The sequence below is a fragment of the Pithys albifrons genome, chromosome 4 (genome assembly GCF_047495875.1).
Source record: "Pithys albifrons albifrons isolate INPA30051 chromosome 4, PitAlb_v1, whole genome shotgun sequence".
NCBI classification, from domain to species: domain Eukaryota; kingdom Metazoa; phylum Chordata; class Aves; order Passeriformes; family Thamnophilidae; genus Pithys; species Pithys albifrons.
In genome coordinates, this window is record NC_092461.1 from 9,532,249 (window position 1) to 9,558,249 (window position 26,001).

Below are 26,001 nucleotides of genomic sequence, written 5' to 3' on the forward strand. Positions count from 1 at the left end.
ACACCTAGCCATGTGCTATTAGAATTTCTGTCAAGGCTGCCCAACAAGTTTGGCAGGCAATATCTGCTGGCAGCATCTTCTGATTGCAATGCCAAGTCACACTCAGAAAACTGATCATTAACCCTGGAGATCCACAGCTGCTCTGGTGACAGGAGTCCCTTTCAAATTTCATGGGTCTGCCTTGGAAACAGGTGTGTGCAAGGTTCATGCAAAGACTGTTTGGAGCTGAGCTTGCTTGCAGACATAGAGCAAATTAACGGGAAATGCATGAGCTTTGTGTTGCCCACAGCCATCTCTCTCTCTCTCAGGTAAGGAGTCTGCTTTATGTGCGTGGAAGGAGCTTAATTACAGAGGGGAAGAGCTATTTCCTTGAAGTGTAACAGGAATCCCCAGCCAGGAGGTATTCTTTTAAATTGTCAGAGTTAAGAATAAAAGAAGGCCAGAGGTGGTTGATCACATAGTTTAAGTCTCCAGTATAAAGTGAGAAGGAATTGAAGAAATGGGAAGCATGGAGCTGCATCAGCACAGTGTTTGATCTCCCCTAAGCAGCACCACTGAGCTCAGGTGCACCATTGGGTTATGGCAGCTGGTCCCTGAGACCAAAATTAATGTATGTTATGTAATGTAATGTAATGTTAATAATAATTGCAATCCCAAAAATTTTATGTCTTTTCTTTCTCACCTCTTCTTTCCTCCTACAAAGCATAAAACTGGCTATGGAGTCATAGAATCTTTGAGGGAACAAAATGGTCAGCAGGAAGGAGAAAGAACCCCCAGCACCATCTTGCCCTTCCCACACTTTGCTTCTAGTGCTGAAGCTGGACTACTCTCTTCCTTAGGCACAGCTCCACCAGCTTTGCTGTTCTCTGCTCCTCTGCCAAGGTCTCTGCCCAGCTGGCCAGGCTCCAGGGCTCCAGTACCCACTCAAAAAGAGGGATTTGTAAGCAATGAGAGATAAAAGGATAAAATGAGTGTTCTTGTTACCTCAATTCTTTTTCCTCACTTTTTTGCTTCCATTTGCCATTCACTTCTTTTTTTTTCTGTTTTTCCTTCCTTTGTGTTTCTGTAGTGTTCCTTAGTCTTCCTTCTCAGGTCTTTCTTTCTCTACTTTTAAAATTTATGTATTTATGCACAATGACTTTCTATGTTTCTTGTGATGCTTTTAGGAGTCTTAGCCTCTTTTCAGTGGCAGTCTAAGCATTTTTGAGTATCTTGCAAGACTTTACTTCCTCCAACCTCTGTGCTTTCTCCCTCCCTCCTATATTGACATCGTTCCTTCACTGACTTATTTTACTTGCTCTGCCATATATTCCCTCAGAGCTTCCTTGACATCAGTTTAACTGCTTTGCCTCAGGAAATGTCAATGGATGTGCAAATTCTGTCTTTTCTTGGCCCTTAGGCTACTGTATTCACAAAGTGTACTGCTTTTCCAGTAAGGCCAATGTGTTGCATTTTCCAAGTTTCGAAACCAAACTGCTCTTTCCCACAAGCAACTTTTGCTACCACAAGAGATTAAAATGCATCCCTTCTCCTCCACTGAGTGCTAGGAGCAGGAAGTGGGCAATGACTGTGCAGATGAGCAAGTGATGAGGCGACTGAGCACATAATACTGCAGTTTGCAACTGCCTGCCTAAGCCAGCCACAGCTTGCTTTTTTCTGTAGGGAGCATCATCCATCACTGGATAGTAATGCTCTGTTGAAAGGTGAGGTGGAGCACCTTTTCAATCTGAGCAAGACCTCAGCTGTGTTCACTTTCAGCATGTAAGTGTTCCAATACACAAACTCCCACACACATTTTCCCATGTCCTCCCATGCAACTTCTTGCCCAAGGCCCAGAGACCAATATAAATGGAACAAACAATAGACTGTAACATGTTTTCTCACACCAGCAGGATCCTCACAAATACTTCTCCCTCAGATGCTGCAAGATGGAAAGGCTTCACACTGGGATAGGCAGAAGTGAAAAGTGAACCTGAGATTTTCATGGGCAAAGCACCCTGTTTATAAATGACCAGTAAGTGGGTTTACTTTTTGTGGGCTAAGATAGCTTTGTATCTCTAACATCTGCTTGCATTGCACAAGTTGGGATACCTTGACATCATTCAGGAGGTGGAGAAAGATGGGCCCCACCCTAAGGCAGTGTTTCTCATGGAAAAGGGTTATCATGGGATAACCCTTCCTGGCAATGCTATCACAAGGACAAGACATGCTTACATAAATTTGTGGGGATGTGCCAAATGCTCTGATCAGCATTCAGACTACAGCCTCTATTAAATGAAGACTGGCTCCTGAACCAGAATGTTTTCAGAACCTGAAAAGGCTGTAAAAGTGATGTCTGAGCTTTTTTACTTTAAGAAATCTCAGAAAAACAGGGATGGGCAATCTGCCAGTGGTTTTCATCAGTCTAGCAGACCAGCACAGATGTAGCAGCATGCATGACATGGCCTGACGAACAACTGGAACGACCTGATGAAGAGTCAGTGCCTAAACACAAACTGTACAGACTAGAGGCAACTAGTCCATCCTGCCTATGCTCGGACTGCCTGTGCAGCTGCTTAGTCATCAGCCACATGTGCAATGTTCTGACACACCTCTTAGAGGAGAACCAGTAGAAACCAGTGACAAAATAGCACTGGATACATCTGATCCCAGCCTCCAAAGCAGACCAGACCATGATGGAGTGTATCAATCATTCCCAGTCGTTCAGGTATCACTTAAGCTGAGGCAGTAAAGATCCTTGCAGATTCATTCTCAGACAGAATGAGCTGTACAGTGTTATATTTTTCATTCTTCTGATTACTATACATGTATTAAGATACCTGATGCATACCAGCAAAGATCCACAGAGGTCTGCAGGGTCTCACCTCCCATTGTTTTTGGTGGAAGTTAGTCTCTTCAGTGCCCTCAAAAATATGAGCCAAAGACCCAGGTTAATCCTCTGGCATTAAAATGCATTAGAGCCCCTAAAGGTCCACAGAGGGAAGGAGGCAGGTAAAAGTGTTGAATCACTGTGACTAAAGACTTCTCATGGATTGATAAGTTCAGGAATCAAAACAGAACTCCTGTCTCTAAATGCACAATAAACAATGCATTGTTCTCTGATATTGAAATATGCATTCTAAGGGTTCTGTGTTCCCATTCAGAAATATCTCTCCAGTCTCTTTCAGACCTGATGCACCAAAAAGAGTTTTCAAGTAAAATGCTCCCATCTTTTGAGGATACATAATTGAATTCTCTGTATATCCTGACCAGATAGTAACATATTCTTTACTGGAAACTATCATTATGTGTCCCAGAAGAGCAATACAGACATTCACTTAGAGTTTTTTTATTCTGACTTGGTGGCCCCAGTGAATCTGTTTATTTCCATTCCTATTATTTATTGGAAGTCAAGAGCAAACACTGACACTGTCAGTGAACAGATAGACTGACACTGGAGGTATTGCACATTTGACACAGGTTTTATAGTGCTTTATTCTGAACAGTAATTAGGTAAATCAGTACTGAACATATGCAGCAGGAAGCTTTTAGATGGAAATGAAATCTGATTACCATGATCTCCTGTGGAATTTGAAGGCTAGTAATTACAACATTAATTTCACTCAAGTTGAAGTCCTTATTTCTTTCTCATGCTTCAGACATTAAGTAACTGTAAGGTGTTTTCTTAATGCTGAATCCAGAACTAGAAATGGCAGATAATCTGTTAATGTAAAGTGTATTCCAGTATTAATCCAACTGTGTTCTACCCTTGAATTGCAGTGTTCTTTTTCTTAGGATATATACAACAGGGCTCCTTGTAACTGCAGTGAACTTGTTCCATCTTCCATGTCTGAAGGGAAAGAATCAAAAATTGCCACAGAGCAGAGTCCAACCTCCCCAGTCTGGGAAATGATGCAGCTCACACTGAAGAGTCTTCTGGGTATACATTCCGTCACCATGATTTTTGCCTCTGGCATCCACAGGCTACAGCTGCAAATTCTGATGCTGAATCTGGGCACTGTTTCACTTAGCATAGACAGGGTATGGCAGGGCACCCTGGAACACCAGAGTGTAGCCATGTACAAGGGAAGAGCTATCACACCACATGTCCACAATTCTCTTTAAGACAGGAGGAATCCAGAGAGTGTGGGTCACAAGAGAGAGTGGTTTGACTAGGGAGCAGAAATGCAGCTCTCTCAGAGAACACTTTCCAACTCCTGGGTGTATATTAAATCAGGCTCTCAGTTCACTTCATTTTGGGAAAAAGGTGTCACAGAGGAACAAAAGAGTCTTGTTGCTGAGGCTGGGATACTTCTCAATGAAGTGTTCTTCACAGTGGAAATCCTTCAGCTTAAGGGGAAGAAACTCAAGGAGATAAACTAGTTCTGCTGCATATGTAGAGTACACTGTAATACCCAGACAATATATGAACCTCTTAGATTTCCTTTCAAAGGTGATAGTCAGGATGACAAGCTTTACAGGAGTATGTACCACCATATATGCAATTGTGCTTTTTCATAATGCATAAGCCCTGCTTAAGGAGAACAGAATCGGCCTGAGAGAATCACATTGCGAGTTTTGTTATGTCTAAACAAAAAGATAAATGGATGGTCAGCTTTAAATTCATCTTTGTGTTGCAGAATCCGATATCCCGGCACCTCTCGGGAGTCGCCACCTTGTTCATTTACTTCCAAGGAGACTTTATGGATGATTTTTGACAAAACCACACCTTTTGTCTCACACATCTCAGAGAAATCTGATGCATTTTCATTGAAGATATTTGTCATTCCCAGGCTTTCCAGAAGTGGCTTCAGGTCATAGTCGCCTTCCACAGTAAACTTCGGAAGAAATACATTCACTTTGGTGTTGGCCATCATGCTGGGATTGGTCCACTGTAATAATGTCTCAGGGGTCAGTGCTTTTTCCAGCTGAAATTGTGAAGCAACAAAGGAAATTAATGACCAGTTCAAGGAAAGAGAGAAAAAAAAAACATAAAAAGACCATTCCTGAACTTTTTACTCCTATCAAGACTACAAAAATTAAAGTCCAAAAGGCAACTTCTGCTTTTGAATTCACAACTGTAGCATTTAGACTTAACATAACTCCCAGTTATATTGATGCAGGTATGATTTAATCCATAGGACCGGCCTCTGGAACAAATCTCCTGTATGTGCATGCTCTGGCAAGCTTTTGATAAGCAATCACCTCAAAAAACATGAAGGAACCTGAGAAAGACAGTCCTACCCAGGTTACATCTGGCCAGCTGTCAGAGATCCAAAAGTCTTTATTCCTGACCCGGCAGAGTAATGAAATTGCTGGTATTTGGAACAGAAAAAGACTCCAAATACAGAGCCTGATCTCAATCAAACATGCAGCCATGTGAGCAATTTTGTCTTTTTAAAACTGGAAAGTGAGGAGGTAGAATGTGGGGCCACAACAAATTGTATCAGGAAAGACATTTTAGGATATGTGTGTTCTGTAATTTACTCTGGCATATAAAAGTATCTTACAGATGCAAAGACAGATTCTTTCTGCTTTCAAAATTTGTGGCCAGCTGCAGCAAATTACAAAGAAGAATTGTATGATTATCTGTATTTTAACCCTTAAATAATTTTATTACTAATTAATATTATTAATTAATTAGTCCTTAATAAACTTTGAAGAGGGGTGAAAACACGTTCTAAATGTTTCATAGAAAAATTACATAAGAAATTGCTGTTCTTTAGGAAATGCCTTATTAATTTTCACAAACTAACTTTTTCTTTTGTTATGCATTGCTACTAAATAACAAAAACCTTCCATTAATATATGGCTTTATAAATGGGCTGTTTCCAAGGGAAGCAGCAATTCTACCTTTTTCTCTCACCTGCTCCAAGCCAGTGGTCTCATCTTCAATTTCTTTGGGCAGCAAAATGAGCATGCTTAAATGTTTGTTAAGGCATGGAAGCTCAAGGATGGCAACATTTAAATCTTTTACATAACCCAGGCAAAAAGTAGCTTCCAGATTCATCATCTGCACTGGTTTAGTCTCAGTCTGGAAAACACAGAGGAAACAATCTGCCACTCATTTTAATTCAAAAATAAGATGGTGAAAGAGGAAAGTTTGTAAGCTTACCTGGACGTGCTACATTGAGTTAGCACCAAAAAATTTGTTGGCTTTCATAGGTAATAAAAGCAGCAGTAAAAGACCATGTTGTCTTTTTATAGTAGGCAGCTTTCCAAAGAAAAGTGGAACAGGATTGTACTTAATATGATAGCAACATTTTTGGGATGTGCCTTAAAAGAGTAATTTACCCAATATCAGTAGCTCTTCGTGCCCTTTTCACTGAGTGCTAAAAACTATACTATATACAGGGCATCATAATGCCAGTAAGTGTCAAGCACTGAGCACATCTCAACAGTGAAGGTCAGACTGTTCATATGAATAATTGATATTTGGTTCAGGAGCTGAAATAGAATAAGAAGAAATTTCAGGCTTACCTAAATCCCTATGTCTTTGCTTTTTGTGAATGAAGCAAAACAATACAAAACAAAATAAAATTCTTTAGGGAATCTTCCCTTCTTCATAGGGAAGACTTAAAAAACTGTTCTGTTCACATGGAAAGGTTTGAAATTCAAATTCAGTAGAAGTCGTTACTTTAGGAAAAAAACCCTTGAGATGTTTCACTTAAAAATTTTAGTGTCGATTATGTAATTTTTAAAAATTTTTTAGCTAAAACTTGTTTGATGAGGTAATTTATGAATATTTTCAGTGAACTTGAAACATCAACTTTTCTTAGGCATATATACATACACATATATATGTGTATATATATTTGGAGCAAAATCTCTTTATCTCACAAATGTTGCAGAGCTTTGTATCCTGGTTTAAAGCTGATGGTCTGATTACAATATTTATCCCTGGTCACAGATTCCTGAACGCACCAGCCACAGGTTCTGCACCCAGTTGGACCTCATGGCTAAGCAGGACTAATATGCAGAGAGCTGCAGTGCTGAGCCTGATTGGAAAGAGGGAGATTGATGGGACACCCTCTCTGCTGATGAAAACACAGGGCCAGGCACCCAAAGGATGTGCTCAAAGAGGTGACACTACTGGGGACATTTCATTAGCTCGGGGACCAGAAGAAATGCAATGCTTCATGCTTCACCTCTGCTTGCTTTTGGATGCAGTCTCTGGCACCTCCAACCTTCCAATCTCTTGGAACAAGCTACTCATGAGAATGTGCATGTCCTTGTAGACAGTGGCTGCTTCTAATCATTTGCATTCAGATTATGTTGGCTAAACATACTAACAGGACAATCTGGGAGCCTTGCAACACCATCAGAGAATCTAAGAATGTCGTGGTAATAAAGATGTCTCATTTCCTTAGCTCACAGTTTGCATTTTTCATCACAGTACCCTTTTTTTTTTTCCCCAGAACATACCTTATTGACTTTAAAAGGACATTCTTTGATCTCTGCCTCTGGGAATTTCTTCATCCAGTTTGTGACAAAATAAGCTGCATTAACTAGAAGGATCTGAGTCTGGTCACTTACACTGTCCTCATTCAAAATATTCTCCATTTTGCCTGTGAACAAGTTTAAGATGGTTGTTAATACAACAATGCATTAACAGTACATCAGTTGCTTCAAGTGGTTATGGTAACATTTCACTGAACTGAAATGATTTGTGTTCTAGAACTCACAGATTAAATATTTTATTTCTAATGGAAAATTTCAAAAAGAAGCACTTACTTAAAATTGCAGCTTAATTTTTGATATGGGATTTGAGATCAAGGCAGATCTTCCAAATTACATGTTTTGTTGGCTTACATTGCATGGAATCAAAAATACATGTCCTGCTTTTGTTCAATGCCTTAAAGAAGGTGCTGAATTTTCAGTGAAATTCAACAGGTATAAGTGAAAAAACTTTTGTCACTTGGACAGTAAGACTTGAAGGGAAGTTCCAGATGAGCAACTACTCATTTATAGACTGATACATAAGAACAAAATAACCAGAATGACAAAAAAATGCTGCTCTGATTATAGTTAATAACCAAACCCTGCTACAGACTTCAAAAATAATATGTAAATGTTGTGTGTCCTCTCCCTGTTTCAGACCTGTTCAAGTACTGCTATAAATGACCCTGAATTCAGAGCACTGGGGAGGCAAGCTCTGTCTTCGAACTGGACAGGCAGGGTAAGATGCTTCCCTGGAAGAACCAGACTCATAAACGGTGTTTCCTTATTTGTACCACACGAGGGCAACAGGTGGCAACCAACCCCAGAGCCACCTCTGCCCAGGCTTCCACAGGAGGGCAATTAAGATAGACACATCTGTGTCACCCTTGCCGGCGAAACGAGATGGGTTGTTAGATAACAGCCTGGGATTAGAAGTCCAGAAAGTACTTCCCATCACAATAAAGCTTTTAAAGGAGTAAGGTCTAGGCTCAATGTATTGGTGTCAGAGGGTTGTGATGCCCCACACAGGACCTGTCATCCTCTTAAACCATCCTGGTGCAGTCAAGTGTGAACAACTTTCTGCAAGGCTAATGCAAAGTCAGTCTCACATCTGCACCTTCAAAAATGCTGCAGCAGTGAAGTCAGTGATTTCAAAATAGGCTGATGCTTCTAATCCTCACGAAATCAAATAGTAGGTCTGGTCCCATTGCTTTCACTAAATCATTTTAAATCATTAGTAAAGAGGTGTCATGAGGACAAAGACCTTTCTCCAAAGAGCTAGGCAGCATCCCTAGTGTTAAGCTGTACTCACCATCAGTTAACTCTGAAAGAGATTTGTTGATCTTTTGTCGGGTTTCCTCGGTTTTTTCTTTGAACTCCACTAATTCCAGTTCAGATGGAAAAGGCCTCTTTGTGGAGTTGACAAAGTCCTGAAAGACACAAGGTATTAAAGTCATGCTTGGTTAAATGTCAACCACTCAATGGCTCTTTAAACAGCCTGCAACATCAGCCTCCCAAGCTTCACCATGGGGTATTTGAGGAGTTTATTCTAATGGAAAGAAATTAAATAACCACAGGTGACAACTAGGATGCACAGCTGCATCCACCACATCACTCCCAAGGTTGTCTCCAGTCCAATAGTGTTGCATCAGCAGCTAAAGTAACTTTGATATTGCAGGAACGACCATGTTGCCAGAGTTTGAAAGGATAAAACAACCCTCAGTCCAGGCCTGGATAAGACTGAGATAAAGGCCACACAGGCAGCTCTCATCGTGTCTGTTCTCACCAGATGAGATATTTATTGCCTTGGACTGGTATTGGTCTTTGCTGTAGCAGAGGCTGAACAGCAGGTGAACTGATTATAGCATCACTGAGGTGTGTTGAGTTTTCTGAAACATGACTTTTAAGCTGATGTTATCCTTGCTTGGGACTCTATTCAGTGACAACTCTGTGGAAAAAACCCCAACACACACAGCACTCTTCTCGGTTTTTTGCAAGGTTCATAATTTATAAAGCCAAATACTTGTGTTGCTTCAGCAACCAGGCTTCTGCCTTGCAGACAGATTAAAAAACAACAGTTTATGCAGTAATTACTTGGGTGTGGGAACTGGACACACACTTGCACCACCAACTCGTTTCATGCTCCTTTTCACTCATACTTGCCATGAAAAGACTTTGATGTGGCATAGAAGTTACGTTGCATTCAAAACCAACCTAGTTACTGACCTAAAGCATATTAATGAAAGAATTAGAAGTGTTGTAATAGTTGCGCAGCTTGGGGTCAAGCAGCAAACTCGTCTCTCGTCCTACAAACTTTTATGGCAGCAGAAAATATGATGCTGATCATTGTTTGAGTCTAGTCAAGCAACAGCCAAAATTAAACGAATTTATTTTAAATAACATTGCAGTATGACACCATAATCTGTCAACATGATGGTCAAGCAATGTGTAGCACCAGGGTTTCCCTCCATTACTTACTGTGGTAGGATTAAGAGACTTGTCTACAAACAGCCGTTTGACCATTTTCAGTGCAAAGAAAGAGCTCAGCTTGGAAACATCTGAAGTTATTGTTTGAAATCCAAAAGAAACATCTTTGATGTCTTTTAAATGGAGTACCTGTTAAATGAACATAGTAAAATACTAAGCATTTTCTTTGCTATCATTATCCAAACATTTCTAACAGCTTAGCAAAAAATGTTAGTTTGTGACCAGACCTGTGGCTTTTTGTATTTAAGCTGGTGACAGAGGCTCTCACTGTTGTTACTCAAAAAGCATTTATTTATTTGACATCCTCACATAAATCTAAAAATCTGATCCTACCAGAACTTTACCAAAAGCATTTCTTTCCTGTGAGCAGTCCAAAAAAGTCAGAGTTGTTCATGCTGGTGATGTGACTTAGTCAACTAAAACTCTATGGAGTCTGGCATCAAAATAATTTCACCAAACTTACATTCCTAGCCAAAATTATGGAGCTTTTAAGCCAGATAAATCAGGGTCACAGATAATCTCCTTTCTAGAACTGGGCTACACCTTTAAAAATGCTTGCCAGATCATCAAGTTTTCTGACTGCTGTGACTAATATGTGACATCACATGACATTTCAGCAAAAACTGATCAGATAACTGTGTCTTCACTGAGATGGGAGGTTACTGGTGCCTTTGTTTGAAAATAACCCTATAAATATGAACTGAACTTTTAATGCCTACTTATTACAGGGTCTATGATGGTGACTGTTTCATTACAGGCAGTCTGCCCAACCCTCTTCACCTGCCTCAACTTCCCACATCAGGCATAGCAGGCACTAGTGACCTTCTTTTCCCCTTGTACATCACTCCTATTCTTTCTCTCAGAACACATCACATCTTCACAGACACAACAAACTGCTTCTCTGTCTTAGTTACCCTTCTATATCCTCTCTACTCCTTGCTCAGTGGATGAAGAAGGAAATAAACTCCCAAAGCACCAGCACAGCTCTCATAGCCAAACTCCACAGTCATTTCCTCAGAAAAAACTTTCTCAACTTACTTCCTTTTTCTGCAACAATTTTATTTCTTTGGATGTTAAGTGCAGAGAGCTCCTGTGCCCGGGACCTATGTTTGAGGAGAAACCTACTGCAATTCTCTACCTGGAAGAACTTTTAGCACAAGTTTGTTAATGTTCCAGAATATGACTGCCAGTCTGGCTCCTTTTGCATCTAGTATTCAAAATGCAAGCACAAACTCAGGGCAGGTAGAAGCTAGAACAGACATGGAAAATAGGAGATCCTACATTTAAAAACATACCAAGTTCTCCTTAGTATCGGTAGTCAGCACTTTTTAAACACCGCTAGAGAAATAAGAAGCATAAATGTGCTTGTGTACCATCCACTTGTGGATGTGTAGGCTAAGTTATTATTATGCAATGGTTCAAAGCAAATTGCAGGCACAACTGAAAACAAAATAAGGGCAGGTTAATATGCTGAACTCTCCCATCAGAATGACAATATTTGAATTTTGAAATGGTGAGGGAGCTGAAGGGTGCCATTTAAAAAAAAAAAACACAACACCAAAAAAAGAAAAAATGCACAACCAAACACACTCTGGAGTTAATTTTTAAATTTAAAAAGAAAAATCACCATTCTGTGATTCTATGATCTTCATGGACATATTGCTGTGCAGCTCTGTGAACAGCACAGGACTCACTGTAATCTGTGGCATAAGTAGAGGCACAGAAGGTTGTGCTCAGGTGTACTTTCAGTGAATGAGAAAGTACAGGGAAGAGTTCCTAAAGGGAGGGAAATACAGTCAAGTACATAGAAACCTTCAGAGCTAGGAGTTAATCAGCATACAAATACATACTGAATTTGCATCTCATCCACCTTTAGGTAATTGCAGAAACCACAGGGACCCTCACCAGGCTAAATGGTTACACAGAGGCAGCAAAAGAGGCTGGAGGGCTGACTCCCTGCCCCACAGAGTGAGCTTGATAAAGGAATTGAATCATGACTGCCATGATGTATCATGGTGCTGAAAACCTGCTGATCACCACTATCTGCTTTTAAGGAGAAATATGGCTGAAATTGTGTCCCTTCTACTGCCTCTGCCTCCTCTTAGCAGCATTTTGCAATAAAGGGAAATGCCAGTGACAGGGCTGCTATGCATACTTGCTGCTGACAGACAATGGCAAAAATATTTCCAATTCTATAAAGCCTAGGCATTCCTGAATAATAACAAAACAGTTACCCAGAAAATGCAGTGATCTTGACCGTGGCTTGCAGCCACAAACAACACTGTGCTTAAAGGAGACCAGGTTTTAATACAATTGTTAAGGACTCTGCCATGTCCTTCTGCCTTGTACATGCTTGAAAAGCTTTTTCTTTATGACAGGTTTTAAACCTATTTTGTTGTGTGGGACCATGGAGTGTGGAACTGTTCTGGAAATTCGTATGGATGGCTTAAATTCTAGCTTGCCAGGGAGCCAGACATCCAGGAGAATATTAACAAGAATAAATAAGAAAGACAACTACCACAGCCATATAATTTTGCAGCCACAGAACAGGTTGCTGAGAGCTTACCTGTTTCATTTGTTCTGCAGTATCACCTTTCGTAGCTTTATAGGCCAGAGCCAGAGACGTCGATGTACACAGTGGAGAAAAAATTATATTGGCTGTTTTGTCCTTCTCGCATAGTTTTTTAAACATATCAACTGCAAAGGCAGTGTTTGCTAGTTGCAGAGCATCCATTGTCATCCTGAAACAGAAAAGGGAAAAGAGAAATAATTCAGGCTGTAATTCTAGCTCCAGGGTTAGGGACTGTGTCAGAGAGAGAAGACGAGAGGAGAGGAATGGAGAGGAGAGGAGAGGAGAGGAGAGGAGAGGAGAGGACAGGACAGGACAGGACAGGACAGGACAGGACAGGACAGGACAGGACAGGACAGGACAGGACAGGACAGGACAGGACAGGGGTTCAATAATAGCCATCGTCTTCAAGTGACAGTTGGCAATGCCACATGTTATGTGGAGCCAATATTACCAGAAGCACTTGGGGAAATCTGTGTAGGTCAGGATGGCCCACGCATACTGAGTCAAATTGGATCACATATAAATTTAATCTGTTTTTAATTGATACTCTTAAACTAAAAGTGCCAGCTAAGAAGCTTCTTTGCCTATGCTCTGGGTGATCCTGGCTTTTAGATAGACCTTTAATGGTCTCATAATTACTCTATATCTTGCTTCATGGCTAATTGTTCATTAAAGCTTTAGCTTTGGTACATTTCCTTCTTCTAAGGGTCAATTCCCCATGCCCCTTGGCCTTGCTGGAAGTCTCCAGAAAGCTCTCTGGTCCTGTAGGTTGAGATTGCTTGAGAAATTTAAAGGCCTTCTAAAAAAATATTGCTGTGTGCCCACCTACCACTTATACTGTTTTAACTGAAAATATTTTCCTAGCTGTTCTTAATCTCTGCAGTTGCCACAGTGCTGTTAGGCAATCTGTGCAGTCAGGAATGACACAGGGAGCCCAAGGGACAGTTACTGTAGTTATTGTAGCTTACAGGATGATTTCACACACCCAAAGTTGCATTTCGTATAAGCACATTTGTGTAGATTCAAGCCAACATGGGTGAACTACAGAAATTCAGCCAATAGCACAAATCTGGATTTTGACTAGCAAGCACACAAAATATGACCCTTTTGGCATAGTCAATTTGACACTACCCTTTCCTTTAATATCATGTATCCCCCCCAAAAAGTGGGGGCAACTGTTAAAACTGGTGTTAAACAGCTCCATCAAAGCTACTGAAAAAGAAAAGAAAAGAAAAGAAAAGAAAAGAAAAGAAAAGAAAAGAAAAGAAAAGAAAAGAAAAGAAAAGAAAAGAAAAGAAAAGAAAAGAAAAGAAAAGAAAAGAAAAGAAAAGAAAAGAAAAGAAAAGAAAAGAAAAGAAAAGAAAAGAAAAGAAAAGAGGAAAAGACAAATATCGGGAGAGACTTCAAAAGGCATAAGACAAAGAACCTAAAAGATGTCTCCAGTACTTACTCTCACTAGGAAAAATGACAATATAGTGGAATAAAAATGGTTTAGAAGGGTGATTTTAAAAAGTTGTGCTCTTATTCACATACATACCTATCTACACTTGCATTTCAGACTCCAACACTGATCTAAGGGTCCTAGTCTATCCTATTATGCAATGGAAAATCAGTTATTTCTTAGGTTAGTAGGAAGTTTGCTAATCTTTCCAGAAACACCTTAAGGATAGAGATTGCTCTCTAATAATTGACTACTTAATAGTGCAGCCTCAAACATTTATTTACCTACTTCAGAATACAAAAAAGGGGAAGAGGAGGCAAGGAACTGTCCCTAGCAAGGTACCTTTCCTGACTATTAACTCTCATCTCGGTTTGGAAAAGCATTTTGAATTAGAGCAATCTCCTCTTTGAGTGCACGTGCCACACTGCCCAAATGTAGCTGAACATCTGGCACCATTGTACAGAGACACTGTTGTACAGAGACACTGTTGTACAGCTCTGGTGTTGACAGGAGTGAATTCCTTCCAAATAATTTGTGGTAGTTATAAATTTTTATAGGAGTAACAGAATAGGTGCATAATTTGCCTGCAACATGGTAGAGAAAACACTTTGATTTACTTGTAAGACCTGTTTGACTACAGAAGGTCGTTTACAAAATAAATGCCCTTATTTTTATTTTAATTAACTTCTACATGTTCTTGGATCTATTTTCTAAGGCAATTGTTTTACTTGACAACTAGTTTGTTTTGGGCTAAAACATGTAGTACAAAAAGTTAGTGAAATTCACTGCACAATTTAATCAAGTAAGGGAAAAAAAAGATACTGCCATAAAACCAAGGCTTTTAAAGTTAGTGTTTGAAAAGCACACCTAACCAGCCCTACACTCTTGCCAAATATTCTGACTGTTGGTATTAGCAACAAACTGTTTGCTAACAAATCCCCTCCCACAGACCAAAAAAAAAATCTTGTCTTGAAGAAGGCAAGCATTAAATATATTTCACTGAAGAAATTTATCCCCAGTTAAAAGTATAGAGGAGTATGATTTTCAATATCCAGGTGGTTTGCCAGAACCCTGAATTCAAAATGGATCTGACTGGACTTGTCCATCTTCAAGTAGTCTGGCAGTGCCCAGCAGCTGCTTGGTAAAGAGAGATTATCTCTGTGAGATTCCATTTTCCAGCATCAGTAGGCATCGAGCTGATGTCAGAATGAGGTTCAGGAAACATGTCTCAGAGTTCTTATGGGTGTAAAGGGAGAACCAAGTGCCAGCCCAGACTGCAACCATCTACCTTGTTTACGTAGACACAATTTCTCAGGCATGAAAGCAACTAATTACTAGAAAAGGCAAGTTTGCCAGCAAGCACGGGCTCAGCACACACCTTAAAGGAGGAGAGCTTTAGGCAGGAGAGCAGCAAAAGATGGTTAAAACAAGTTTGAAGGACTGAGACTGCTGATGAAGGAGTAACTTGGAAGAATAGGGGCAAAGAAGCAAAAGTCAAATCACTCTTTAAAATGCCTCCCTGCAATTGTTCATCACAGACAGGCCCCTCTGTGCCTGTGCATGTCTTAAATAAACTCCCTTGTATAGGCTGCCTATCTTATCTTTGCCATTAGCTCAACAATTCTTACATGAACACACAATATATTCGTGTATTTTGTCTCCTTCTCAATCTCTCTCTCTGCCCCACCCCAGTCCTCTCCCACCCCCAAACTAAAATGTTGAGATTTGGGGCAAGTACCAACTTCCCAAGTATTTCCTACTGAGGAGCTGATGGAAAATTACCCAAGAAACCAAGAAAGTGTCATTCAGTTAACATCTACCACCCTCAAGAAGACAAACAATATGAAGAATCTCACATGAGGCATGCAGTGCACCTGAAACAACTCACTTATTAACGGGGTAGAGTATCATTATTTAATGGTGGCTGGCATGATATTATTCTACTTAGGTCTCTGGATCACCCTTAAAGGCTAAAATCAATACTCATTCATAACCACTTAAAAATACCCCTTGTCCCTTTCTGGCTTAATATTGACTTTAAGATGTGGATGTGCTACCCATGTGTCACTTCGTTGGATTGCAATAAATTCAGAGTAAGAAAATAAAATAGGAAGTTTTACATCATTGAATTAAACTCTTCTTTCTTATGCCAGTTAAAATCTGTGCCATGGCTTAAAAACTTTTCTGACTTCGTTAGTCACTCTGATACTATTAATGGATCATTTTTTATAAAATTTCAACGTTTATTTTCAGTGAGAAAAACAGGAGGTATTTCATGGTGAACCTTTTCTTACCTTTGTTCATCCAGTAACTGCTGATACAAAGCTTCTTTCATGCAAAGAGAAACTATTTCAGATAGTGGCAAAGCTCTCCATTCTCTTTTGTTTCTTTTGGTGCTACTATTGTAATAAGGACCATTCCTGGCATTTTATTGGGAAAAAAGCTTATTTTCACTCTTAACTTTGAATGATGGGCTGGATATCAAAGAATAATTTCTATTTCACCATCTTTTTCAACTAGTCAGTCAGTTTTTTATTTTCCATTTATTAATGATGTATGATATTTAGGAGCTCACGACATTCATATTACTGAAAAAAAATTACTGTATTACACATTACAAAATCTTAACTATCTTTAAAGCCTGAAGCATCCCAAGCCTTGCAAGTCCCGTAAAGCCAGTTCCAAACAACTGAGAAGGTTGATGCTCCCAATGAAAGGAAAGCCCATTAGCTGCCCAACAGCCACCTCAGAAATCAGACGTAGCTCCTGAGTCAGTAATCACAGGGAACCCTCAAACAGGGAGGAGTCAAAAAATTGAAAATTAAATTTTAAAAAGGCCTCCTGCATGGATTCTTGCTGAGTCCCTGCTTTCTCAGGAAAACAGTGTGTCAGCATTTCCAGAGAGGCCCATGGCACTGGGGCATCTTCTAAGCACAGGGAGCTTGTGATCCACCCAGATTTGCTTAAAACTGTGACTGTCACAGTGTTAAAAAAACATCTTCAGGTGCATAAGGGAGCTGAAGGGCTACTGAACCAATTCAGAAAAACCTGATTTAAACTTGTTTATTGGTATAAGACACCATTTTTGCTCAGTCACTCTTGCATGCAACAACAACCCCCCGAAAAACCCAACAGAGAGGCTTTGTTTGTTATCTGCTTACTAAGGGAAAAGCTAAGTATAGCTTATCATTTAAAAATATAATTACAAGAATAGCAACGTCTGTGTGGAAATGTCAGGCAAGTAAGGTTAGCTACATGGTAGGAATAATCTGATAAAGCTGAACAAGTATTTATTCTATTTCTGTCTCGGTTAAGCAGTCATTCCAGGAGAAGACACCTGTGGCAGATAAAGCATAGACAGTGCCGGCCATCCAGTTCTGGGGCTTATATTGGGTTTATACCTCTGGACCTGTGAGTGTCAGATCTGTAGTCTCTTCAGCCCAAACAAACTTCCCCCAGGAGGATAAATTATATGAAACAACCCACGCACATTTCACAAGTGAGGCATTAATATTAAAACTAAATCAAGTGTTTAATGTGACCCCACTTCAGCTCTCACTCAGTAAACACAAAATATAAAGATAAAAGATTTCCATAAGCCTTTTTTTCTACAGAAATTACAACTCTCCATCTGGCAAACTACCTGACTAAAAAAATAAGGACACAATTTCCCCTGAATGGACATTGAGGAATGTAAGACATCAGACTGGTGTGGGACCAGAGTGTCTCCTATGGCTGAGGAAAGAGCACTGTCAGCAATGCAGCAGGAAAAGTCACTCCAGGAAGGGAAGGGAAACAAGCCACTATGATATGCTTTGTTGTACTTCAATAGCCAGTGAACTCTTCAAACTAAATGGTCACACTGAAAATAAATTTGTAATTACTAGGCCTAAGTTCCTGTCCTTCACTTTAAACAAGTGTGGATTAGTCACTTGGTTAATAACCCAAAGCAAACAGAGCAGAGCGCACACACCTCTGCAGAAAACGAGAGGAATATTCCTCTCTAACAGAGACTTACAAAACAGCTCAAATCCTGCTTTGGCACATGGAGCATTTTCATGGCATCATACACAACCTGCTTTTTCTGACATGGGGGAAGCCATTGGCAGTAAACCACCATATTTTAATAATTCCTAATTCCCTTGCTGTCTCACCTGCCAGATCCCATTCACAGCTTCCAATTAATCTTTTCCAAGGAAAAGAAATACGGCATAACAAGTGCAGCAATTTTGGAAGGAAATCAAAACACTGTAGTTTACAAAGGCAAAAAAAGCTTCTTTAATTCCACATAATATCTACATTTCAGTACAAATTACCTTATCCCACTCCTTCTACACCACTATATTTCACAGCCAAAATTTGTTAACTATTAGTTAGGCATAAATTAAAGTATCAGAGAAAGAAAAAAAGCTGTACTTACTTTGCAAGGTTATAATCCTGGCAAACAAATCAATGAAATGAGTACAGCACCAAGAACTAACTGCCCGTGCTGAAACCTCGCTGAGCAGAAGACTTTCTTACTTGCCTACTCATTGACACCACTCCCACTTTCCCAACCTCAGCCTGTGCACACACACACACCCTCTCACTCTCATTTTTTTTCTCCCCTCCCTTAATCATTCTTCATGGCAACTCCTACACTGAAGGAGCAAAATGATTCACACCAGAGTTGTCTTTGCCTGCCCAATTAGTGAAGACAACAACAAGCTCTGGCAGGAAAGAGCAGCTTTGTGTGTTGCCTTCAGCAAGTGCAGTACAAAAGGCACTAGGCAAGAATGAACGAAGACTATGAAGGAGAGAATGCAGGAGTAGATGAGCAATTCAGGGCCCTCCTGAGCAAAACCAGAACTCCAAATAGCATCAGGATTGCCATTTGCAGAAAAATTGTAATTGTGAAAAAGAAACCAGGGAAGACAACCAAAACACGTAGGAGTATGTGGTTGTGCACTTTGCATCTGTATATGCATTAAGACAGTATCTTAACTCTGTCTAGGAGGCACATGTGTGTGTTTGGCTGTCTTAAAAGCCCAAGGCCAAATTGGAGCTAACACTCCAGGAAAACCTCAGTCCTGTTTGTTGCTGTAAACAAGAGCTCCCTCACATTAGCAGACAGGTTCTCTGCAGGGCAGCAGCCTTCCCTCCTGCTATCTGTCCCTAGAAGTGGAAGGGGAAGAAGTAGTTCCATCCCTTCACCTCCAGCGTGGGGACCACCAGGTTCATGTCATATAGCCCACATTACCACCAGTGAACATGACAGGGTGGGAAACAAAAGAGAGAGAGAGAGAGGTGATGGTGCAGCCCACCATGTCTGTTTTCTGTAATTTGGAAGATGTACGCAGTCCTTACTAAGGAGGAGTTGTCCCACCCCTGCCTCGCTGGGCACCGGGCCACATGCAGCAGAGACCACCAGCCATGGCTACACTTCAGTCTCCATGAGGAAACGACCCAGACACACAGTTCAGGTCACACCTCAGTAACCCCAGGTGGCCCTGCATACTTTTAGACTACAAAAGGTATAAGCAAGATAATTGAATTTGCATTCAGGTTTGCAGTGCTGGTGTGGCCAGCTGCCCAAATGAAAGGGGTAGGACACTGAAGGATGTACTTCCTTGGTGACAGTGGGAACTGGGGAGATATTATCTCCTTCTGGAATGACATATTTCTGTGTTGCTTTGAGCATACAATCATGTCACACCACTGCATTCTGATCAGGTCCTACACATTTCCGTCTAAAAGGCTCCCAAGCTTTCATTACCCAAAGGAAATTTCTTTCTGCTGAAATGCAGATGGAGTTCACCTTCCATCATTGCCAGACAGCAAATTTAAAATTTGTATCCTCAGCCATAAGTGAATTCATAACAAAGAGAGGGTGTGGATAAGTTTGAGCAGTTAAAATGAGATACAGGCCAGCTGGCTAAAATGTGCCATCTGGCCCATCACTGTTATGTATCTAATTAAGCCTTCTGTAAGATAAATGTTTATGAAAATACACAATAATGTTGGCTGCCAGTCTCTTCTCAGATGTCTGCAGGTAATCCAAAGCCAAACATTGCCATCTCTGCAGGAGCAAATCTTCCTTCAGACCCAGGTCTAACAAGTGCTGTCATTGTGAAGTGGCTCAGGACGTCCTGGATAAGTTGCAGGAGGTGAACAACAGCCAGGTGGCCTTAACAGAGAGAGCACAACTCACCAGATCCACCCTCTTGCTAGTGGTAAGTGGGAAATACAGATACAAGTCTGTGCCTCAAAAGGCAGGAGAGTGGAAGAGGGAAAGGACTTTAGATTGCCAAGCTAGAGGTGTGTAGACACCACTTATGCTTCACTAGATAACTGCTTGGTGATAGCTGAGGTGTGGCACTGTGTAGGGGCACAGAATCCTTCAGTCTGACCTGGGAAATTATTTCTGATCATGGTGCCATGAAACTAATACTTACTGCTGCAACTGTGATGCTTCAAGTGAAGGAGTCCACACTGGCACTGGTCACTGAGTGGCTCAGAGGGCAGTTTGCTTCCCCTAAGAATAGATAGTTTGGGCTCACTTGGAGGTATTGTCAAAATAGCTGTGACTTCCTGCTAGTTATTTATTTGGATTTATTGGAATTTCTGGCATATAAATGGGTCTTTAGCCCAACAAGGAAAATGTGAAAAAGCAGAAAATGTTAACTTGTAAAATACAAGATGCTTAACCTTAGGTAGTTGAGGTTTGCACAGGGCAAGAAGAGAAGCAGTTCTCCCCCAACCAGGAACATTCTTTCCCAGTCTAAGTGAATGACAACTATTGCATCAGCTTCCCCATCTCCTGCATCTACCTTTCACTAAATTAGTTTTGTTTAGTTGAATCTTAAAGTATTTTCAACACACACCTATTATGACCTGTATTTCTATCATCACATTAAAAGAAAAAAGAATTAGAACCCATAATGGGATTTTTCCTTATCAAAAATCAAAACTATTTTTAATGCCCCTGTGAGTTGGACAAGTTCAATTGTGATATTATCTCAGAAAATAGGGTAAATAAATAAGGTAGAAACAATGGATGTGTGACATAGAACACTTTGAATCTTAAAGTATGAAGTCTCTTAACACAGACAAGTTACAGCCTACTGGCAAAGTAATAAATTAATTACTGTCCTCACTCTTCCAGGTCTTCTACAGCTCAAGGAAAGATTCAAAGACGTTGCTGGATGCTCAGATCCAGCAGTTACATTTGTGTGTGTCCATCCCTAAACTGACATGCCAGACACAGTTCGTTGCAGAAGGGATGCAACGTGCCAGGTGACTCTCCTGTTACTCAGGCTGCTCCCAGCCCTCATTCCCTGGCTCTCCCTGCCAGTCCCTCCTAGGAACGCTGTTTCTACATGCTGCTGGAAAGGGGAAAAAACCAGCTGTCTTCTTTGAATAAGATCATTTTGACAGGGGAGAATACTCTTGCTGCTCAACACATCATGAAAAACTATTTCAATTATTTCAGAGGCTCAAAGTGTCCCACTGTAGTCTTTATTTTTCCTTCCCCCAAACTCACTAATTCTGAGTGCATGTCTGATTGCAATTAATGCTGGCATGTTTAAGAGACCACATGGGAAATCATCTACAAGTGGGACTGAATAATTAATAGAACAAAACTGGTGCATTCTTTGCTATGCTGTCAGTCATGAAAGATCTAATTGAGTTGCAGCTTTCACAGTAGGCTTTCAATCTTGCAAGGAAACCAGACATAAGAGGTCATTTATACTCTTTTATTTTGACTTAGTGACAAATTTAACACATTTAGAAATATTCAAGGGTAAAAAAGACTGAAGTGTCTGTAAACAGGTATACACAGCAGAGCTTTTCAGACTGGATGTGGCACTTAGTGCCATGATCCAGTAATCAAAGTGGGGTTGGATCAAGGGTTGGACTTGATGATCTCCAAGATCTCTTCAAACCCAGCTGATGCTATGATTCTATCATATTTTTCACATAATATGGATCTAGGTTACTATTTAGCAATAGGGATAAGCCATAGCCAAAATATTTTGCATTTCATAAAAAATGCTAGCAAAGATCACACTGACCACAAGCTAATTTGAAATTAAAATTACATTTACAATAACAAAGCATCATTCTATGGTTAGATTGAGAGAGATACAAACTGAACAGTAACAAGTTTCTCTCCTTTTTTCCCTCCCAAGACATCTGCACTGGTGGTGTCACATACCAACACACTGATCCAACATGTATGGTAGCAATAGTTTTCTTCAGATATGTCTGCTGACGTAGAAGTATTACTCACCAGTGACTACTTCTAACAACAGACAGGAATTAATTTCTCATACTTACGTGTGCTCACTTTTGTGGTTTTTTTTTTTTAGTGAGGTTCTTCTGGAGTCTAGTATAAGTTTCATTGAGGAAAAAAAAGTGAAATAGGCAAGCAAACAGCTGACACTGGAGTGAGAACAAAGCCCTTAATCTGGCGAATGGGAAATGAATGATCCCAGGTTCTGGAATTAGGTTGTTGAGGATCTGACTATTTCCCATAAAGGTGTTGTTCCCAACACTTAGCACGAGGTATAATGCTTAGTGTAGTAAAAATAAATCAGCTTACTAAAGATACATATTTGACTGACTACTTGGAAGACCCTGTGAAAACAGCCTCGCGATATAACTAGGAATTGAAAATACAAGGGGAAATTCATATATGTAAACCAGATGAAAAACACTGAAACATTATTCTGAAACTTTATCTGTTTCCCACTGTAGAAAGACTAAGATCAACTTCCGTGAAGCAAAAGCAGAGAGAATGCTCTGGACAAATTACTTCTCACTAAAGCACTGTGATCCACTCCTTCCATGAAAAAATCCCAACTTTGAACATATCCCTGTGTGCACTGCTGGTTCAGGGTGCCATCTCATGGGCACACAGACAATAGTCTTCTTCCTTTGTCACTTATGCCCACAGTTACTGCATCAGCCTCCTTTGCCAGGCTGGAACTATGGTGCAAAATCACCTGCCCTATATTTGTCACAGAAAAAATGCAAACACACTCACATTTGTCATGTTTCCTCAGTGATTTTTTTTTTTCATTTACTGATATTTTCAAATGTTTGAAATGCCACTCTCTACTACTGTTTAGGTGAATGGATTCACCTTATTGAAATCACCTTACCACAGGAGTGCTGTTAGCATGGATGCTTTCCCTATGTATCCAAAATTTGTCGTGCTTGATTACAGATTTGTGTAAGACTCCAGCTAGTGAATTACTGGCAGGATGACAATCCATCAGTAAACTCCAAACTGAACATAGGAGCAATTTTGGAATTATCTGCAAAATAAAATCTGTATGAGGATAGGATTTCTCCTGTGATTAGATCAATGTGGGAACTCTAAAGAAAGAGGAGATCACATTGACATACCATAAATTAGCAGAAGTATCTTTCCCAAGAGGAATAAAGGGACCAAGCAGCTCCCTCCTTTGTACACCAAACTAGTTTCAACTCGAGATTCAGCAGATTCTGGAAGGGAGTACCTGAGCTTCACTGCTCACCAGAGCAGACCTGGACTACGACACACAGCTTCTCTTCCAGCTCTGTTTGTATTACTCCCTTAAGTGTCTCCTTATCATGTCTAGTGGAAGGGGGTATAAGAATTAGGGGATTTTTTCCCCTCTTCTTTTCATCCACTGTCATCTGTAGATGAGTCACTTTCTTCTGTAATCCAAGTAGTTAAGTGTGTAATTAACGTGGGTGAAAGCAACACTTTCCCAGGCTTGCTTAGTGCAGTTTCACAGCCTGAATATATGCACATTAAGGGAAAATAAAATCTTAGAATCAATATTTGCTGAATATTTCCCTGGAAATGGGCGTGCCTTCACAGGATTAATTTTCTCCTCTTGTGTGTTTTCAGAGTAGAATGAAGGCCTTTGTTTACTCCTGAATGCAGCTAAAATGAGGGACGAACATGTTAATTCTTGCTTCTCCAGGTTAGAGGCAACTAAATCACAGTGTGCATTCTTATGCACTTGAATGAACACACCCTGCACATTGTCTGTATGATCAATACATTACAGAAGTTATACCTGCATGCATATCTTGACTTCCAGTATTAGAATCTACAAGTAATGGTCCAAAACTCCAGCAAATGTAAACTGATTAGTGCCCATGAGAGCCAGGGAGCTATTCCCATACTCAGCAGTTTATTCAGCTCATATCAGTACTAACCCAGGACCTCAAGACTTGCATTACAAATTACATAGAAATGAATTTTATATTAGCCCATAATAGGGAAAGTATAAAAAGGTTGTAAACTGTGAAACATGATTATATATTTTACAAAAGAAAGTTCTAGGACTTGATAGTAGAATTCTTCCTTTTTACTTTCCCAGTCATGTTTACGCAGGCAATATGTAACTCACAGAAAACTTGTTTTCTTCAGTCCTTCTGAGATCTAATGGTCCCATTAAGCTCTATGGAGAAACTTCAGAGGACACTGCATGTATATTAGAACAAGCCAATAAACTTACTAGCACAATAACATTAACATTTACACAACAAAAGTAGGACATAAAGTTGTAATAAGGTAAGATGTAATTACTTGTGGTAATGCAAACACTTGTCCTTGTGTCTGTATAAGGTCAATATTCCAGGTCCACTGCAAATGTGGCTACTGACTTCAATGGGTTTGGGTAAAATAGGGCAAGAGGCTTGTTAGGGAAAATTGTTTTGAAAGCTGTGGAAAACATTGTACATGTGGAACCATTCTGGACAATTTATGGTAGAATAATAGCCTGGTTCAAAGAGCTTCCTGCTTAAAATGAAAATTACTCTGCTAAGAGTGTCTTGGATCAAGAGAAAGTGAAACTTCTCCATCCAGTTTGCTTCTTTCCATACAAGACCTAATTAAAAGGCTTAGGGTTTAATAAAGAGGGATCCAGCAGGGTAATTCTAGCCCAGAAATCTAGTGCAGACTGCATTGCAGTAGCTGCACAGCTAGTCTAGTCCCAGACCAGCTCCATTCCCCTTTATCACCTTAATCAGACTATGAGCCATTCAGTAATATTGGAAACACTGCTCTCTACAGTCACAAAGGCAAAAGCACTTTAAATTTAGTACGAGAATAAAGTCTGCTGGAAGCATCAGGGGTAACCTCTCAGTTTTAAAACGTACTCATGCAAGCAACACTCTGTTTTGCAACAGCCACGCTCAGTTATTCTGCTGTATATTGGAGTGGCAAAAATTATTCCCCTGTCATTTGTTTAGAGGAGTCTGGTAATACTTCTAAAAGTACCTACTGGAGTAGAACTACTTTTATGCTTCTCATTGCCTAATGCAATTTAGATTTCTGGTATTCTGGCAACAAACAGCAAACACTACAAGCTTTCTATTGCACAGGAGACCAGATTCCCAGAAAGAAAATCTGGGTCAACTCACAGATTTGTGTCTTTTAAGACAGTGAGACACACGCTGTGGCAACCAGCTGGCTTGAAACCTTGCATAACGCAGGGTGTAGAACTTGATCTACCCATTTTATGAGTCTCATGATTTCTTTTTGGATTACAGCATATATTTTTGAAAAATCTGGCAGTGATTAAAAAAGACTCCCAGGTGATGAGAGCATCTACAATATCCTTAGGAGTTGTTCCAAATGTTCTATAGGTCATCAAAATTTTAAATGAAGGCAGCTTAAAGCAATCCAAAGTGCACAGTCCAAACTCAAAGCTTTCCAGACTTGAGGAACCATTGGCTGGGGAACACTTTCTAAATTTTTAACATTAAAATCTCTGAGGTGAGTAGGGCTACATAAGGCTGTTAAGTTGCTGTGACTATGAAAACACTTCAAAGAGAAATGCTGCTTCACCAAATTCAACAATGCGCAGCACAAAATCCCTGAACTCATATATGTATAAAAGAGCTGGCAGTTTCCAGCTGGCAAAATTGTATATTTTAAATGAAAATGAGTCAACCATTACAGCCCTGAAGCCACATCTGCTTGATTGTACAAAAAGTCACCTCAAAGAGATTTTATTCCATTCAATCTCAATGAGTTAGCACGACCTAATATATGAAAGGCTATGCAGAAAAGACCAAGGTGAAATGTTTGTCCTTG

At 40.1% G+C, this 26,001-nt stretch overlaps 1 protein-coding gene across 1 annotated transcript; it reads right to left on the reverse strand.

Annotated features, from left to right (window-relative positions):
- Positions 1 to 3,456: 3,456 nt before the first annotated feature.
- Positions 3,457 to 18,474, reverse strand: SERPINB5 (serpin family B member 5). Its single transcript, XM_071553402.1, has 7 exons — positions 18,340 to 18,474; positions 12,473 to 12,647; positions 9,898 to 10,035; positions 8,732 to 8,849; positions 7,405 to 7,547; positions 5,846 to 6,013; positions 3,457 to 4,907 (listed from the first exon to the last, which is right to left on the reverse strand). The coding sequence occupies exons 2-7, from the start codon at positions 12,644 to 12,646 to the stop codon at positions 4,515 to 4,517; spliced, it is 1,134 nt and encodes a 377-aa protein (XP_071409503.1). The 5' UTR covers position 12,647; positions 18,340 to 18,474; the 3' UTR covers positions 3,457 to 4,514.
- Positions 18,475 to 26,001: the final 7,527 nt, after the last annotated feature.